The sequence below is a fragment of the Leuresthes tenuis genome, unplaced genomic scaffold (genome assembly GCF_036924035.1).
Source record: "Leuresthes tenuis unplaced genomic scaffold, fLeuTen1.0.hap1 SCAF_21, whole genome shotgun sequence".
NCBI classification, from domain to species: Eukaryota; Metazoa; Chordata; class Actinopteri; order Atheriniformes; family Atherinopsidae; genus Leuresthes; species Leuresthes tenuis.
This window is the reverse complement of record NW_027325375.1, coordinates 24,978,824-24,997,167: the sequence shown is the minus strand read 5'-3', so window position 1 is coordinate 24,997,167 and position 18,344 is coordinate 24,978,824. Positions and strand designations below refer to the sequence as shown.

Genomic DNA, 18,344 nt, shown 5'->3' with positions numbered 1-18,344 from the left:
CAACGGGAGGCAACAGGAAGGGATTTTATGTTATAACTAACACTTAGATAGCTGACACTGCTGCCCTGTAAAAGTATCTAAAGTCTATTCAAATCTTAATGTGTCCATTTATCACCCTTTTAAAGGTTTCGTTGTTAGTATGGAGGGATGAGGGCATTCAGTTTTAAAAGTTTACCTGGTCCACTTGGAGAATGGCACAGCGGGCACCTCCCAACAGCACTGCAGCAGTTTATTGGCAAGCAAGAAGCATTTTGCATCATCCAGGCCAGTTGTCATGGCAACGGAGGCCAGTTATTGAGAGTGACAGGTGGATTTAGAGCTGTCTGTCAAGAGAGGTTAACAGTGACAGTGATGTGAGCTGACGGTGGACGGAGATCATGGCGCCCAGTGAGTGAGTGGTGGTGTAACAACAGCACATTGCTGATTTATCTGGTTTGTTATTCATCTTTCATCTGTTTGACGGACATGGAGGATTATCTTTACTGCCACACACACTACAGCCGTGATTCTCTGAAGAAGCTCTTGACCCCACATCGTCAACATGAATTGTTTTCCTGCTGCCAGATGTCAGTAGACGTGTTTACAAGGCACTTTTATATTGATGAACGGCATTTTTCCGAGTGGTCTTTTGCCATTGTGGTGTTTATTCCAGCCTGCCGCTCAAGCCTTGATCCTTGACCTCTTTAGGGGTGAGTCCAAGTGTTAAAGTGTCATAAGAAAACAAATAACTTTGGAATTTTTGGGACCTCTATTCTTCTTTTGTTTAAAAAGCAGACTGCCCAACAAATTTGTGCTAATGCCTTCTGATGTGAACATTGCGAGTGTTTTAATTCTTCCAACATATTTTAGTGCATTTACTTCGTTCCTGGTATCATAAGTCACCTTCCATCACACGAGGAACTTGTTGGCACTGAAACTGCTGAATGAATCTCAAATTTAAATGCTTTGCTTTTGCTCACTGTCACACAAACCCACACAGACAGAGCTGCTGAAGTGAGCATTTCCTGCAGAGCGGATCAGTGTGCTGTGTGTGTTTTTTACCCGGTTTAAAAGGTTTCCCAATGCAAGCCTTTCCTTATTAACAAGGGCCTCACTGATTTATCTCCATCTGTACAAAGCTAAGCCTGTGAGTAATTGCGCAGAGCATGTATTTGTGGTGTGAGTGTGATAGAGAATACGGGCTCTGATATATACCAAAGTTCAGAGAGAGAAAGCAAGAGCATGAAGCAGTAGTTGGGAAATCTAAAACACTTCTAACTCTGATTTATTTTTGATTATATTTTCAGGTTTATCGTCTGTTCGTGCATTTATTATAAACCTGCAGGTAAATTGCCAAAATGATTCATAACTTTTTAGTGTTTCGATATGATAAAACATCCCCAAAAAGGGCAAGTTTATAAATTCAGTACCAAAGAATCAAAAGCAACCCCTTTATTCTGTATTTACATCAGCTTTTTATCCAGATTATTAGTTTTCACACAGAAAGTCTGACAAACTCTACTTTGAGTAGCCTTCATAGATGGTTCATATTTGTAGAGCCCTTTGGATTTTCTTTTACCAGTATGGCTTTAAGCCATTTGACCATCCAAAACTTTGTTTGTTGCCAGATACTTTTGCAACTAAAACAAAGTAGCTCTACATTTAAAAAAAAAAAAAAACTTTACTGGATCTGAACTACTCTTAAGTTTTGGCAGCAATTTGCAAAACAAGCACTATGACTTTCCTAATTAGTGCTCGCAATCACACACCTACAAAATGAATCCACTACAGCCAGCTGAGTCACTCCCAGCATTAACTCTCATAACTTTTATTCCTTAAAGCCTCCTGCGTCCTCCCACCGTCTGCGTGTGCTGACAGTGTACGTGGGATTTTTCTCTTCCTCTACCCTGCAGAATAGCTCTGTGGTCTGCAGTTGCATGTTCATCCAACCTCTTGGTTCAGCTAATAGCACAGTAATGACTATCCTCTCTCACCAAGCTTTTAGAAGGCACTGTTGGAATTATATATGTACACATGACTCTTAAGCTTCTTTTTTTCTCCTTTCAGGCAAGAGTTCATGAAGGTCAGCTTTGTTTCGTTCTCATGCTCACTAAAGAAAAAAGCCTCTCGTTGCATTAAGTTACTGTATGACCTCTGAGCGCAGCTTTCCTCTGCTCACAACAACGGTGCGGTCACATCTTCACTTTAGAGCTGAAGTGATCCATTTGAAATTGTGAACCATACCTCAGAACTGTTTACATTATCTCTTAATAGACTGTCATTTGCGTGTCAGGAGAACAATGCACTTCTTTTTTTCTTTTTTTTCCCCAGGACATTTTGCTATTAAGACAAATGAAATCTTCACCAGGTTCCCCATTAGATAACAGCTGAGGTGGGAAGTTATTTAAATCTATGTAAAAAAAAAAATCAAACCATGTAATAAAATATTGTTATGAGGGGTGATGGTTAATTGAATCACTTTATATGCATGTTGGCTTGATAGAAGTTTGCACCTAGTTAGTTGGCTAAATAATTTCCAAATGTGAAGCCTCTACTGGTTCAGAGCTGTCTCTTTTTGACAAGTGGTTGAATTACCGAGTATCTTGATCAGAAATCCAGTTTTTGTTGGTCCGTTGTAATGCAGTGTACGCAGTGTGCCTGCAATTCATGCATTTACGCACACACTAGTGATATTATGCATATATGAGCCGTAAAGCAGAATAGGGCAGTCTTTGCTTGTAAGCTGGGTAGTGACATTGTAATCAATTGCTGCCTTCAATACATTTTAAAGCTTCTATAAAGAAACTGCTCTTTGTACATGTGTTTGCTTCCTCCTAAGCTGTGGGTGTTGTTGGAAACTCATTTGAATGAGTGCTATCTGAAAGTTTTGAAACAGTGGAAGTATTCATCACCGAAAAGCTGCATACGGGTTCAGTTGTTTTCATGTCCTTATTTCATCAGGACACCACATACGAGTTAGCCTCTCGCATTGTATTATTTAGTTTAAGTCAAATAAATAGGACTTTACTTGTGACATGAAATTGCCTGACTGTGACATGGATGACTGCCAGTGAAAGGTGTATTCATCACACGACACTTGGGGACCCACCAGCCCAGTTATGGCTTTCTTTTTTCAAGCCGCATACATTGTTCGTTCGCTTTTCTCCAGCCATGGTGAGTCAGGTCATGCTCTGTTCGACTGTGCACTTTCTCCGCTCTGTGGATGTGGGAGCATGTGGGTCGATTTTACTGTATGTAGGTTCGCTGCTCTGTAGTGATGTGTCAGACCAAGGCTCTATTGATCTTTCAATAAGCTCTTCTTCCTCTACAAGTCGGTTCTTTTTCCATGACATTATCTCCTATTCAATCACATGTGAAGTTAAGCTTTACTCCATTTTAATCCTCTGAAATGACAGTATGTTTGTGTACGCGTGAGGACTTACTAAACAGGTTAGGGCTGATGAATCCTCTCAACTGAGAATTCTCTCCCCTTGGACGGATGGATTTTTGTGCTTGTCACGCATGGAGATTGTCAGGATGCATCAGCTGACTGAGGCAGGCCACACGTGAGGCCACAAGTGTGAAAGTGTTTCATCAAGATGGCAAATAGCTGTGCAACCAGACTGTTTTATCAGACTGTGGAGCTTCTCCTAACAAACAATGCAATTTCTGCTAGCTTTAGCTTTGTAGCTCAGTGACTAATTGAACATAGTTGTTGAAAGCCGTATAGACGATCAGTGCCGTATCTGCCATGAAAAGACATCACTCAGTCTTTTTCTCTTTTACCAGTGCAGATATTATGATGCACGGCAGTCCTCGATCATAAAACGAGCTCCAAACTACCAGCATAGACTGGGTTAATCTGCACAATTGATCAACTTCCTTCATTTTCAGTCAGTAATTGGACAGCAGTGGCACTATTGAAATGTAAACTTTACTAAATGTTTCTTTATGACTGTATTCTTTCTTATAACAGGACCTGTGTTACTGTAAGGTTTTTTGTAACATGAGATGTAATATAAAATGCATCTACTTGGACAAGAATATTACTTTGTTAATATTAATGACTTTTTAACCATTTATGATCTATAGATTAAGCAATATATATCTTTGTATACAAGTATACCACCATATTGAAGTTTCTTGATTCTAAATATGTGGGTTGCCACAAAATTTGCTTTAAATATTAAAGTTTCCTGAAAGAGTAATACTATTGTCACAATGTAATTGATATGTCACAGTTTATAACACCATCCTTCTAAATGTTTAGAGTGCCTTCTAAACATAACACCATCCGACTTATTAAAAACTGTTTTTACTTCAGTAGAGAGTGATCTCCTACAAATAGTCTCCTACCAAGTCACTAAAGACAGTTGCCATTAAGCCACTCCTAAAGAAGGGAACTCGAGACAACTTACAGACCTGTCTCTAACCTCTCCAAGATTATTGAGAAAGTCGTATTTAACCAGCTCAACGACTTTCTGAATGAAAGTGGAAATCTTGATAACTTTCAATGTCATCACAGCATTGAAACAGCTCTGGTCAAAGTGTTAAACAAGATCAGGTTGAATACTGATTCTGGTTATGTTTCAGTCCTGGTTCTGTTGGATCTCAGTGCTGCGTTTGATACTGTAAATCACTGAATACTGTTGCACAGGCTGGAAAACTGGGTTGGACTTTTTGGAACGGTCCTTAACTGGTTCAGGTCCTACTTAGAAGGCAGGAGAATTGGCAGCTATGAATCTGAGCGAGTGGCCATGACTTGTGGAGTACCCCAGGGGTCAATTCTTGGACCTCTTCTGTTTAACTTATATATGCTCTGTTTGGGTCAGACATTGCAGAACTTTAACATCAATTATCAGAGTTATGCAGACGATACCCAACTTAATTTGTCTCTGTCACCAGACGACTGCAGCCCAGCAGACGTACTGTGTCAGTGTCTAAAGGAAATAAACACCTGGATGAGAGAGAATTTTCTACAATTAAATGAAGACAAAACTGAGATAGATGTTTGGTAGCAAATATCTTGAGACTCGGGGCCTTACAATCACTGACCAAGTTCGTCACCTTGGAGTGTTGATAGACTCAGATCTGACTTTCAGCAGCCACATCAACGCTGTCACCAAAGCAGCTTTTTACCAACTCAGAAACATCGACAGAATTAAAGGTTTTCTTTCCCAAAAAGAGAAACTCATCCATGTATTCATCTCCAGTAGACTCAATTATGATAATGGTCTTTTAACTGGACTTCCCAAAAAGAGCATAAAACATCTGCAGCTCATCCAGAATGCTGCTGCTAGAGTTTTAACCAGGACTGAGACATCTGAACACATCACACCAGTTTTAAAATCTTTACAATGGCTTCCAGTCAGTCACAGAATAGTTTTTAAAAGCCTACTGAAGGTTTACAAATCCCAGAACGGTTTAGGCCCAAAATACATCTGTAATATGTTCAGAGAATGTAAACCGAGCAGAGCTCTTAGATCCAAGGACTCGGGTCAGCTGGTCCAGTCCAGAGTCCAGACTAAACACGGAGAAGCAGCATATAGCTGTTATGCTGCAAACAAGTGGAACAAACTGCCAGTGGAGATTAAACTTTCACCAAATGTAGACATTTTTAAATCCAGGTTAAAAACATTTCTTTTCTCATGTGTCTATGCATGAAATTTGCACAGTTTCTTTTAACTTATCAAGACTGTTTCTTGTTTTTAATAATTCTAATTTCTCTTTATATTATTTTATGTACTTTTTATGCTTCTTCCACTCCCCGCTGCAATGCTTTTATTTTATGTTAAGTTTTGAGTTGTTTTGAAATGAAATGTGCTATACAAATAAATTTGACTTGACTTTACTATTAACCTCTTTATTTTGTGACCAAATGACTGCAATGAATGCAGTAATGTAATGTAGCTAAAGGTAAAACCTGCATGGTTCTTGTTCAAGGCTCACGGAGAACATGTGAAATTACACATTAATAACCAAATAAATTGGTAACCACACTCATCCTGGTGTCTTTCAGGAACTTGATAAAATAGATGCTACCTTAGATGACCTATTTTATGAACTCCGACCTTTAAATGCCTTTCTGTTTGTTTGTTTTTTTTTCAGAGATTGACTTTTGGCTTTTGTAGTTGCAGTTAGCATTTTATTGAAAAAAAGAAACGTACACTTTTTAGTCGTGACATATGACATTTCAGGTGGCAGCTACTGACTTTATATATCACAGCTATTGCATATGGTTTTTGCTAACTGCTCTCCTCTGTTGTGAAGCTGTTTAGGGTTTAATCTTGCCAGTTAGCAGCAGCAGCAGCAGCAGCTCTGCCAGGTGAAAAAGAGACAATCACATTTACCCTATCTTTTCTCCGTCTCTGTTGGCTTGCATTATTATGGCTTATTGGAGATAATGAGTTGAAATAATGACCACTCGCAAGTCAAATCGCTCTCTAAATGATTCACACAAGCACTAAATGATCTTAACGACACACATTAACAGTCTAGCATAGCTAATATTAGATAATCACATGTTTGAGAGCTCAGACTATTTAAATAAGCACAGGAATATGCATATTCAGCCCACTTCTCCTGTTTTGTCTTTGCTACTCAGACCATATATTGTGATCGACTGGCTCTCAAAATGTGCTCAGTGCATTTTGGATGCTGTTTCTAAATGTGTTCTGTGCCTTATTGATGTTTCTCCAAATAGAGAGGAATCATGGTGTATTTCTTTCTAAAAGAGGGAGCAAACCTTGACGCTTGTCTAGACATGAGTATTTTTCTGAGTGCACCATGTACTGCAAGGTTTCCATGTATCCATCTATCCCCCCAGCTCACAGTCAAGGTTCAGAGCATCAGTTATGAACAGGAAGGGTATTCAAACTTTTATAGCCACTGAGTGAGCGCTGTAATGTGAAGTGAATACCTATATTTGACTCTCATGTTCACAAACACTAACACAACTTCAGCGGGACAAATGAGACTGACGGATGGCCAGAAGGTGGAGTCAAAACCCGAAAAGATGGTGGAGACAGAGAAAAGAGAAAACAAATATATGCTCACTTGCCAGATGGAGGAGCAGATATTTTCTATGATCACAGTTAGGTGATTTTGTCTGACGATGCTTTGGTTATAAAATCAGGATTTTGTTAGAGCAGAGCAACAGCCTGGAAATGCTATAAGTTGACACAGAGTCTTAATGGTCTGATTTTCAGTTGCAGTTTCTGCTGCATTTAGCCATTTAACAAAAGAAACAGGAGAATGTTTGAATTAGAGCTGCTGTGTTGGGAATTCAGCTACATTAATGTACCATTACCCATACCCAGTATTTTATGTTTTCTGTGTACTGGACAGGAACTGTGAAGCATGTGTGCAGAGCATAGACTTTTTTAGTCTAGTTGGGCATATACTTACAGAAGTTATCCCACCTCCTACTGCATTATCTGTTTTTGCTCACTGAGCTGGCTGCTGTAACGAGCTTCAGTGCTGCGGACCGTGACCACTGCGACCATTTTTGTAGACAGTGCATTACCTTATTTCTTAGCCCCAAGTGGAAAAAGTTGGTTCTCTACAACTGAATAAGGCTGTGTATTCGTAGCTTTGAAAATTACCACAGACTTGATTATTCTTGTCTTTAGGTTGGAGCACAAAATTGAAAGCAACTCATCAATTCTTGACTGATTAGTCTGGCTGGCTGTTTTTTGAGGTTGAAGGTGTTGGGTCAGTGTGGAAACTGCTATATCGGTTCCTTATATTAGTTCTATTACCAATGTGTTACATTTTGCTCGGGCACATTTATCTAGTTTTTGCTCACCGCTAAGTTGATTGAATTTGAATAATTTTGTTGTCCAGATGTCTGCTTTCGAAGCACAGTGATATTTTTCCCCTTTCTCCACAATATAACTCATGGTTGTTTTCCTCCTCAGTGTTCTTTTGAAGGTGGGGCTGAAGTCCTTTCGTAGACAGCATCATTCTCGTCATGACTGCGATTCCATAGAGCCAAATAAAAATTTAAATGAATAGAGTTACATGTGATATTTGCTGCTTTTGAAGCCTTTTCAACTCAGCGGTTGATTGGTGTAAAATAGGAGATGCCCCTGGTGCTGGCAATCTTTAGCAGCTTTAAATATTAGCACATAATGAATGGATGAATCCTGTACAACGTACTTTCTTGTGAAATATTGGTTTATTTCTCAATGCCTTTTTTTTTTTTTTTGTGATTAATATTCAACGCCATCTTTCTTTTTCTTCCCTCAATCATCTCTCCCTTCCCCTTGCTGTCTGTCCTCCCCCTCTATACTTCTCTCCCTGGACTCCAGACTTTAACTATAACACAGATGGTTACGAGGGGGACGGAGCAGATGATGGCAAGTCCCAGGACGGCTCAGAGACGCTGCCCTATATTGATGAATCTCCCACCATGTCGCCCCAGCTGGGTGCCCCCCAGGGGCCCAATGGAGAAGCGGTCTCGCCCACACCACCAGAGGGCCTGCTGGCTGGGGTAAGGACACAAGCGCTAATACACAGGGATGTACTTTTTAGGGTCCATCCTCTGTGCTTCACCTCGCACGTGAAAGTTCTCATTATCTGACGATGAAACAGTGTAACAGTTTGGGGGGGGGGGCATAAATCACTGGCCTGATGCTTGTGATATGTATATTTTATTATATCTAAAGAAATGTTTTTCTTTTACCTTGTGTTAAATATATAATGTGCAGAATTATAGTATCGTGGCATATTATCAAGTAGCTGGAAATGCATAAGTAATGATTTGATTTATTTGCTTATGTGTTAGTCCAGCACTGTTGCTGGAAAGTCCAGAGTTTGGAACATGATAACATTTCCTGCTTTCATGCAAAAACATTTGTATCTACACAGCATCCCATTATTCTTGTTTTTCTCACAGGTGAATCTAAGGTACACCTTAGTACAGGTCATTTTTATGTAAATTCAGCTAACAACACTGACTTTTGGCTGCATCTTTGCTGCATCTTTCACAGGACATTAAGCCATGTGGGACAACAGCCACAGTCCTCATTCTTTACCAAAATTAATTTGAAGTTTTAGCTGATATCAGTCAAATCAAGCAGGTATCATCTAAACTTTAGATTCTTAATGCAAGGTTCTCTCACTTTTCATGCACAGTGTTTTCCTTCAGAGCTCAGGTGTGGAGATAAGACCCAACAAAGGAATTTATTAACCTCAGAGAGTTACAGGCTCTAAAAACTGTAGATATGTACATGTGGGAAACTTAAAAGCATCAACCTACCCTTTGTTGTAAAAGTCCTCATTGTTTTCCACTGACCATGTTCCATCAGGACACTTTAAACTAAAACTTGCATCATAGATGTCTAGAAATATCAATACTGTAGAAAATACAAATAGAAATATTCAGAAACTATGTGTAATACATCAAATTGTTTGAGAAGGTCTGTTGCATTCTCATTTACAATACAATAAAAGCTGATGAATCATACAGGATTTTAGTCCTTATTGGCAGCAGTAGGAGCTTCACCTGGGACTGTGTCACTCCAGGTCTTTTAGCTGCTGGATCTTGACACCCCCCCCCTGTCATTTTTTAACATTTAGCCACAATAGCTGGACTGCCTGCAGCCTGCGGGCTGCTGCAGGTGGTGCATTCACAGCAGCAGGAAAGGACCACCAAACCAGATGGGCTTGAGTATAAATTGTACATTTTAGGACTGAGGTTGTCCACAGAGTTACTGTACTTCCTGTTTGTGTTCATTTATTTATTTTTACTTGGATGTTTTATCTAAAGGGTGGAGTAGCAATGCATTTGCGGTTGTTTTGTAGATTTTCAGTTAAAAGCATGTCTGTAGTTCCTTATTTGATCAGAGTCTGGGTCCTGTCAGTTTTCCCTTCTACAGTTGGTGAGAGGTTAGCTGGAGTCTTTTCCTGCTTGATGCTACATTGTGCTTGAGTTGTTGCTGAGTCACCTATGTTATCTACCACATCGCGTGTACACGACTGGCACCTCAGAGAACCCTTGGTGCTAGCTGAAAACAGTCACCAAACACTTGGTAACTTATACTTTCATTCATGAGGAAGAATTAACTTTATTCTTCCATATACACTGAATAGAAATGAAGAGTAAATCTCAAACTGTTATTTTCCTATCATCATCAACTTGATTTATTTGCTCTTTGAATCAGCCTGCTCACTCACCTTGGCTCTGTTTACTCCCATCTCTACTTTAAGTTTTAATACTCTATAATCACTGTTTTGTAAATAGGCTCAGGCTTTGATCATTGATCTGTTTTTAATAGAGGTAGTACATCAATTATTAAGCTTATTATTCACGTGTTCTTTGTGAGTTATTCTGGGTTTGGGCTAGCTCGTGTAACTGAAGACGTGTCTCCATCTAGTGCCCAGTAGGGGTAGGAACTAAAGAGGGATATCCCAGGAGTGTAGTCTGGGAAATTATATTTCTGTTAATGCCGTCTTCTATAAACAAAAAAATAAAGATGCTCATTCTTTTTCAGATGCTTTAAATTCAGGGATCCCTTAGTTGTATTGAAAGAACTAAAATAAATCACTGCAACCAAAGATTGACTGGACTTTTTTAGGTAGAGTAGAACCAAAATGACCTGCGTTTACTTTTCTTGTGATATTGATAATCTAGACTACGTGTGCTGATGGTGTTATGCAAAGAAAAATGTTTACATTGAATCCAAATACCACAAGTTCTCTTATTTAAGTTCACAAAATAATGAGCGATAGTATGTTGGCATCTGAAAAAAGCCTCTTGGTGTCTCCATTTTGCATGAACCTTTGACCCACATTTCTACATCTATGGGTGTATGCGCCCTCTCTGTTGTAGGCTCAGTCAGAGCAGTTGCTCTAAATGTCTGCTTGTTGAGGAAACACATGTGACACTGCGCATCATAGATTCTCCTCACGCTCTTGTTATGTTGGCCTATCTTTCTGCTAAGTTTGCGTCTTTCACTCACAAACATGAGAGCACAAATGCTGACACTTCCACGACAAGATTGCGTTCAATATGATGAATATGAAGATTTATGTATTTAAGCTTTCTTCTTAGTCGGTTAAATGCTTTTGAATCATAGTTTCTGTGTATCTGTCTGTTGTGGAAGAGGGGAAGGATTTCTTTCTTTATTCTTCTGGAAAGTCGAAGTGTTATAATTTTATTTATATCATTTTTTAAGTTTTATCCTTGCCATTTTGGCTGTTTTTCATTCTTTCTTGAGGTCTGGCATTGTTTTCTTTCCTGTTTCCTCCTCTACTTTAATGACCGTTTCCACACAGATTAATGGCTGATAATTGTGCTGACCTTGAAATACAAGCCAGAAGCATAATTGTGTCTACTTTTCCAAGTCCTTGGAAGACTTTTCTAAGTCTGATGTGCATACACCAAAGTAGACTAGGAGTTTCGCAAGATCCCCCTGGAAATCAGCCCACACAACACAGGGGAAAGGAAAGGGGTGAGAAGCTCTAGTGAGTGAATGGGCTGCATTCATAAATGCACTCAAATATAAATCATATCACATCTGGAGTCTTATTTATTCATGCTTGTTACTTAATTTCTAGAAACCAGTTACTGATCTCTCAATTTTTCTTGGTGCACATGTGTTATCTTTTAAACACCGTTTCCCATGCTGTGCCTTTGAAAACTGCTGAACTATGTGACCTGTGATTAAAATCAGCTGTACATTAGCTGGCCCCAGCTCAACATCCACAGCTCTGAGCAGATCAATAAAAAGACAATGGCCAGAGAACAGGAGAGACAGATAGTCATGCTGGTGTGAGAAAGGGAGAACCTGCGTGTAATGAGGAAATGGCTTTTAACGAAAGAGAACGGAAGACAGAAATAAAGAACAAAATAAAGAGATTGAAGCTGTTGGTGCTGCTGAGCAACGGCCTGTGTTGCCATGAAGGAAGTGGCTGGATAGTGTTTGTTGTGAGGGGAGGGGCGGATGTCGAGAGAGGGCAGACCTCATCGACCGAGGTGGAACAGCGGCTTGCGCACACACAAACACCAGGAAGCCCAGCGGAGGAAGGGGGTGGGGTTGTGTAGGCGGAGTCCTCTCCCTTTCTCTCTCTCGGTGTCCAGACGACTTGCTCCGAAGGGAAAACCCTGATGAGTCCAGGCAGGGCCTGAAGAGGGGAATTAGAAGCAACAAGAGGAGAGGAGGTGGTGAAAGACAGGAAAAGAAAGAAGGAACCATGGAGGAGGAAGAGGAGGAGGTGCTGTGCTACTTGGACAGGGTGCTGGAGGAGGAAGAGGTGTTTGAATACGGAGATGGGGAGCTAGATCCCTTCACGCCGACACATAGACAGTTCAAGGTGAGGCAGGGGCTAGACAGCTGGATGCAGGAAAATATACACACAGACACGTAAACACTCACAGTGCCAACAGCCTGACCGGCCTTGAAAGCTGCTCTATTGATAGAAAAATGTACGGTTGTAATTGGAGTCTTGGCATTATGTGGCGTCACTATATCCTGCTCCTTGTGCTTATGAGCCATCTGTGCTGTAAAAGTGTGTGTGATAACTGTTAAGTGTCTGATGAGGCAGCTACTCTCGAGCACATGGCTCTGCACTTTCCTGCTTTTATGGATACGACTGTTTTTATGTTTCTCTTGCCAACTTCTCTGAGAGTGAGTTTGAGTGTGTATTCCTCCCAATAGATGAACTGACTAAAAAAACGCTGCCTTACACTGCTCTGTGACTGGTATCAGCACGTTTATCGCACCAAAATTAGAACAGAGGTTGCACTAGGTACTTTCTGTTTAGAAGTACGCTCACAGGAGCTGGTCGCTATGGAAAAAGTCCTTTCACCACTCGTGTATTTCTCATCTTGCCCTCGTCACACAGTAGTTCTTTGTACAGCGGAGGGAAAATCTTCTTCCTGTCTTTTTTTTTTCTCCTCTTTTTTCGTCTTTCTGTGACATATTTGTAACTGAAACTGAATGTCCGGCACTTTATTTTGTAGTTAGCGGTCAAGCCACCTGCAGGCCAGGGATCTAGCATCATGTCTCACACCATCATTGCAGAAACTACCTATTGGATGCCCTTTTAATAAAAACACTACTTGTCTGTAGATGTTTTGTGTAGCTCTTAAAATAGCAGCTCTCGCACCTTAAGCCTGTAAAGTGCGACTCATTTCACGTAGGGTGGTGTATTTAGCTTGAGCTTGTTCTTTCATGGAATACCGGCATAAATGGAGGCTTTATAATACAGGTTTAAACTGTACTGTGTACTGTTTGTACCGTGATGTGCGGTTAACTTTCTGAGACAGTAAAACACATGTAGCCTGACAGGGGGTGGAGACTGAAGAATATCTTGAACTGGTAACTTTCCATGGTTTGTTAATTAAAAACAGAAATGATCCATAAAATTCAGCTGAAAAAAAACTATGTGACTTACCATAGAGTCAGCTTATGTCCACTATAGTTGATAATAAAGGTGTAATTAAGAATTCTGTTGACTCTAATTATGGCACATCAACATACAGTACACCCTTTCTCTTTATCAGTGACAGAAGGTGGATGGCAGATGACTTCATGGCTTCTTACTTGACTAATCAGGAAGCGCTGCTGTGCTGATATCACTGTCGGGATCAGGCTGCGTTAATGATTTATCAACTTTTCTTCTCTTATAGCTGCTCTTTGGCCCTCCTTAAAGGTGCATATGTAACTTGAATTGGTAATTTTCTGCAGATTTCTGCTGCTTTGTTATGCACATTGACACCTGTCTCTGCAGTACTGAGTGAATCACTGCCTGAACAGGTGTCCAGTTACTTTCTGCTTTTTATTATAACTGAGAATGGCTGTAGTCGCTTTCACACTTTATTTTATTTTATTTTTGTCATTATCCATAAATTTGTATTATCTAATGCTTTTCAGTCATGTGTAAACTGTGTACACCACCTTTCATTTTTGAGATTTTGAGCTGCAGGATGTAATTTTAAAAAAAGCTCCTTTGCTCTTTACCAGGTTGTAAAATTTGGCAAAGACAAACTCAGATGACTCATTACATTGCGTCATTATTTGTTTAACTAAAACCAAGACAAAATGTTGAAGCAGTGTATGGAAAAACTAAGCATGCTCTTCATGCTTCCAGAGGAATTAAGAGCCAGGTGCTGCTAATCAAATGCACCTGATTACCTGATCATATCATCAGTGTCTCTATAGAAGCTATAGAATAAATTTTGGTAGTTTGCTGGTCTTGAGCATTCAGGTGTGTGTTAACACGATGTAAAGGAGGAGAGACATCCGCAATGATCTTAGAGAAGCAACTGTTGCTGCTCATCAATCTGGAAAGGGTTATAAGGCCATTTTCAAACTATTTGGAGTCCATCATTCTACAGAAAGAAAGATTATTCACGTGGAAAACATTCAAGATGATTGCCAATCTTCCCAGGAGTGGACGTCCCAGCAAGTTCACCTCAATGTCAGACCGTGCACTGTTGAGAGCTCCTCCAAAAAACCAACTGCTACATCTCAGACTCTACAGGCCTCAGTTAGCATATTTAATGTTAAAGTTCAGGACAGTACAGTTAGAAAAAGACTGAACAAGTTGTTCAAACGGCTCTCAAGAGAAAGCTTCTTCTCTCTAAAAAGAACATATCAGCACAGCTTAGGTTTTCAAGGTTTTATCTGAACAAACAACAAGACCTCTGGAACAATGTCCTTTGGAGCGACAAGAACAAAGTACCCATCTGGGCACCTTACAGTCATGAAATCCTCAGAACCAAAGTATTCTGGAGTCAAATGTGAGGCCATCTGTTTGACAGCGAGGAGTGGGCGCAAATTGGATCATGCAACAGAATCAGCAGCAAATCTACAGCAGAATGTCTGAAAAAGAAAAGAATCAAGGTGTTGCAATGGTCCAGTAAGAGCTCAGACCTCAACCTGACTCTAATAATGTGGTGAGACTTTAAGAGAGCTGTGCATAAACCAGTGCTGCAAACCTCAATGAGCTGATGCAACGTTGGAAAGAAGAATATGAGGGACTGATAACATCATACAGAAAACAATTAGTTGCTGCTGAATGGGGTTCTACAGGCTGCTGAATCATGAGGTCGATGTTTTTCACACACTGTTTCTGTATTTAGTCTTTTTTAATTAAATTTTTGTTTGGTGTAATATGGCGTGTTGTTCATTTGAGTTTGTTATCACCTAATTTTAAAAGCTGGAAGGGAGCCAAAGATTCTTCATTATTTCCCGAAATGTACAACTTAAGAACTGAAGGAAAGTGTGCTTTTCACACTATATAAATAGTGTAACATGAGCCGGCTGATGTAAGCGTTCCACATACTAACACCACTGTAGGTACATACTATTCACAGTATTGTGCTACAAAACTACTAGGTTACTGTATTTTTTCCCTTGTCAAGCTCTCACAGTTGTGCTCAAAGAATTTTATGCAAAATAGGGAATAAACATGCGTACGTGTCCTGTATTGTCCCGGGTCTGTTTGTCAAAATGATTGTATTTGTGATGTCAAACTGCAGCTCCCTGAGGGCAGAGAGAATAAGCCTTTCCTTAAAGGAAGCAAGCTATTTAGATGTTTTTAGATTAATTGAATATTTCTGCTACACAAGTGCTGCCATCTTGAAATTGTTAAGTGTATTTACCTCATGTTTACCTGATGTGGTAACTACAATGGCATTATACAGGAGACAAGCTTTAGCTGTGGTACTCTGTGGTGTTGCTTTGGATATCTTTGGAGTTTGTGTGTAATGTATTCAAAATTTTATGAGAAATAGTTACACTCAGGTCTGCTTCATCTTGCAGGGAGACATAGAGAAGGGACTGGAGATGAAGAAACTGGTGCTGTCTGGTTTCTTGGCCAGCGAGGAGATCTACATCAACCAAGTGGAGGCACTTTTGCTGGTGAGACACGCACACACACACACGTAGGAAACTAAGTCTGTATGAGTCATGCAGCTGCCTGCATACCGCTGCTGTTGCAGTTAATGGTCATACTAAAAGCAGGACCAATGTCATTGCTGTTTCCTGAAATGCTCACTGAGCACACCTCCCCAGGCCAAACTACCACAATATGTCATATCCTGCCTGTCAGCCGCATGCTGCACTTTAACCAACACATGGTTCTAATGTCGTCAAACGCAACATTATAGTAAATCTGCCAACTTTTTAGTTGACTATTAAGTTGTCAACCATTGAGGTTGAAATAAGATTGGAGCGGTACTGTCAGGAATCTGTTCTGTTCTCAGTTCCTCCCATTATATCGCTCTGTGATGACTAACCAACACATTATACAATTTAACCAACAAGTTTGTTCTGATCCTCCTTCATTTCCTCAGTTATAGAGATAATTTCTTATTATCAGGCTTTGTTTCTGCTTAGTTGCATTTTACTGAAGGACAGGCAAGTCCAGGATATGTGAAGCTTTTGCAAACCTTTTACATCATGTCATCTCTGTGTTGAACGAGCATGCGGGGTAAACTTGAAGGAATTACTAAAGGTGGTTATTACTCTCTTTCTGGTGGCAGTTGCTGTTACTTAGATATTTTGACAATATGGTAAACTGAGGTCTGGTTGACATAAGTTTCTTAATGTCAAAGACAATGAACAGGTCAGTTGTTCTTTGTTCGCTTTACAGACACAAACTTTGGCTTAAGTGGAAAACTTCAGAAAAAAGATCCTCTCCTTTCCAGTTTATTGATATCCTTGCAGAAACTGCACAATTTGAGGACATATGTTGAATCTGCTTATTATCAGCTTTACTGCTCATGTTTTTGAGTGGTTTGAAAATGATCTCAGTGGGTGAAGGCAGAAGGTATTACTTCTTGCTTCTGCAGGTGGGTGTTCCTCAGAGGTCTGTCCTAGGACTACATCTACTCATTCTCTGTAGTATCAATTGTCAAGTTAGGTTTTCATGCAGATGACCAAGGGATGTAATGTGTGCTGCAGCATCACCTCATCAGGCTGTCTATCAGCTACAAGAAACTTGTGATATTGTTTGATATGCAAAATCTCCCATCTGCTGCCATTCTCTGGCTCTCACTGTTTTTAGTTTGAAACTTTTATAGTTTTGATAGCTTTGTTGTTTGAGTGATGTATCGATGTAATCATTTTGTGTATATGTGTGTGTTTATTGTTGTAACTACTGCTGCTGAAGTCAGGCGACTTGGTCACGACACTTGAAATCCCTTCTGGTTAATTAAAGGTTTGATAACTAGAGTTGGCTAGTTTATACATATATAGAAGAATTATCTATGATAGCAGTTCATTAGTTACAGCTTTATGGATCACATCCTGTAATGTAACCAATAATTTTGAGAGATACATTCACAGGTCTATCGATGATTTATTAGGAGGACGAGGGTGGAAAGCCATCTGTTTAACAAGTTTAGTCAAGCTGATGAGGAATTTTATCATTTTATATACCACTTAGGGGCAGCTATTGTCACAGCTTTTAAAAATGAGCCAGCTTGTCTGTTGCGCTTTCATCCACCCCCTGTTATCAGTACGAGTCTGACTCATCGTTAGCCTTGTAGAACTGACGTGAAAGCTTTTGTGTGTTTCACTGCAATTCAGGCCCTCTTCCCCACCCACTATGACCACTCCGTACATCTCTGTGATTAACCGAGTTGGCGAACAAGCTGCCTGCTCAAAAACGTCACAGAAAAATGGAGTCATCCAACAGCTAAGCAGCAAAGATTACATTCTAATCACTGGCTGACATTTTCAAACTTTAGTCCAGTTATGACCCAGATTGGCCAGTTAACTGCCCGGAGTACTCAAAAGCCACGTTGGAATCAAATCAGTTTTCGGCACTTGTAAATCTCATGGCATATATAAGTTATTGCTAATTTCTCATGTACTCTATACGTGCACTTGATGGCTTCTTCATTATCTGAGTTTTTTTTCACTGTCTTTGTGTTGCCTCTGCAGCCCATGCGGCCCCTGAGAGCCACAGTCTCAACGTCCCAGCCTGTCCTGACCATCCAGCAGATAGAGACCATCTTCTACAAAATCCAGGACATTTACGAGATCCACAAAGAGTTCTACGACGCCCTCTTGCCCAGCATTCAGCAGTGGGATGAGAAGGTCACCGTGGGACATTTGTTCCAGAAGCTGGTGAGTCTGACGTGGCCACAGAAATGACCGTGCGTCTTATTTATTTTTTTCCTCTCTGTCACTCACAGAGAACTTGTAAATAGCTGTTAAAAGGAGAAATGGCTTGCCTCCCACTGTTCATACTCAGTGAATCATTTGATCTAAATTTGACTGCGTGTGGTAGATTGTGGCTTCTTGTTTTGGTTGTAAAATTGTAAAAATGCTGCAGACTTTGGCCATATTCGCAGTTGATTGCAGTACTTAAACAGGTACACAATGAATGTTTTTCATTGATACACA

At 40.1% G+C, this 18,344-nt stretch overlaps 1 protein-coding gene across 5 annotated transcripts in view; it reads left to right on the top strand.

Annotated features, from left to right (window-relative positions):
- abr (ABR activator of RhoGEF and GTPase) overlaps positions 1-18,344 on the top strand; it is a 114,755-nt gene that overhangs the window by 36,900 nt on the left and 59,511 nt on the right. For 4 of the 5 annotated variants that reach the window (XM_072375725.1, XM_072375722.1, XM_072375723.1 and 1 more), the window contains exons 2-4: positions 8,292-8,473; positions 15,753-15,851; positions 17,880-18,065. In XM_072375725.1, the coding sequence (XP_072231826.1) occupies positions 8,292-8,473; positions 15,753-15,851; positions 17,880-18,065 (467 nt within the window). Of the gene's footprint in view, positions 1-8,291; positions 8,474-11,733; positions 12,298-15,752; positions 15,852-17,879; positions 18,066-18,344 lie in introns of those variants that run through there. The other variant, XM_072375726.1, reaches the window with a different exon arrangement.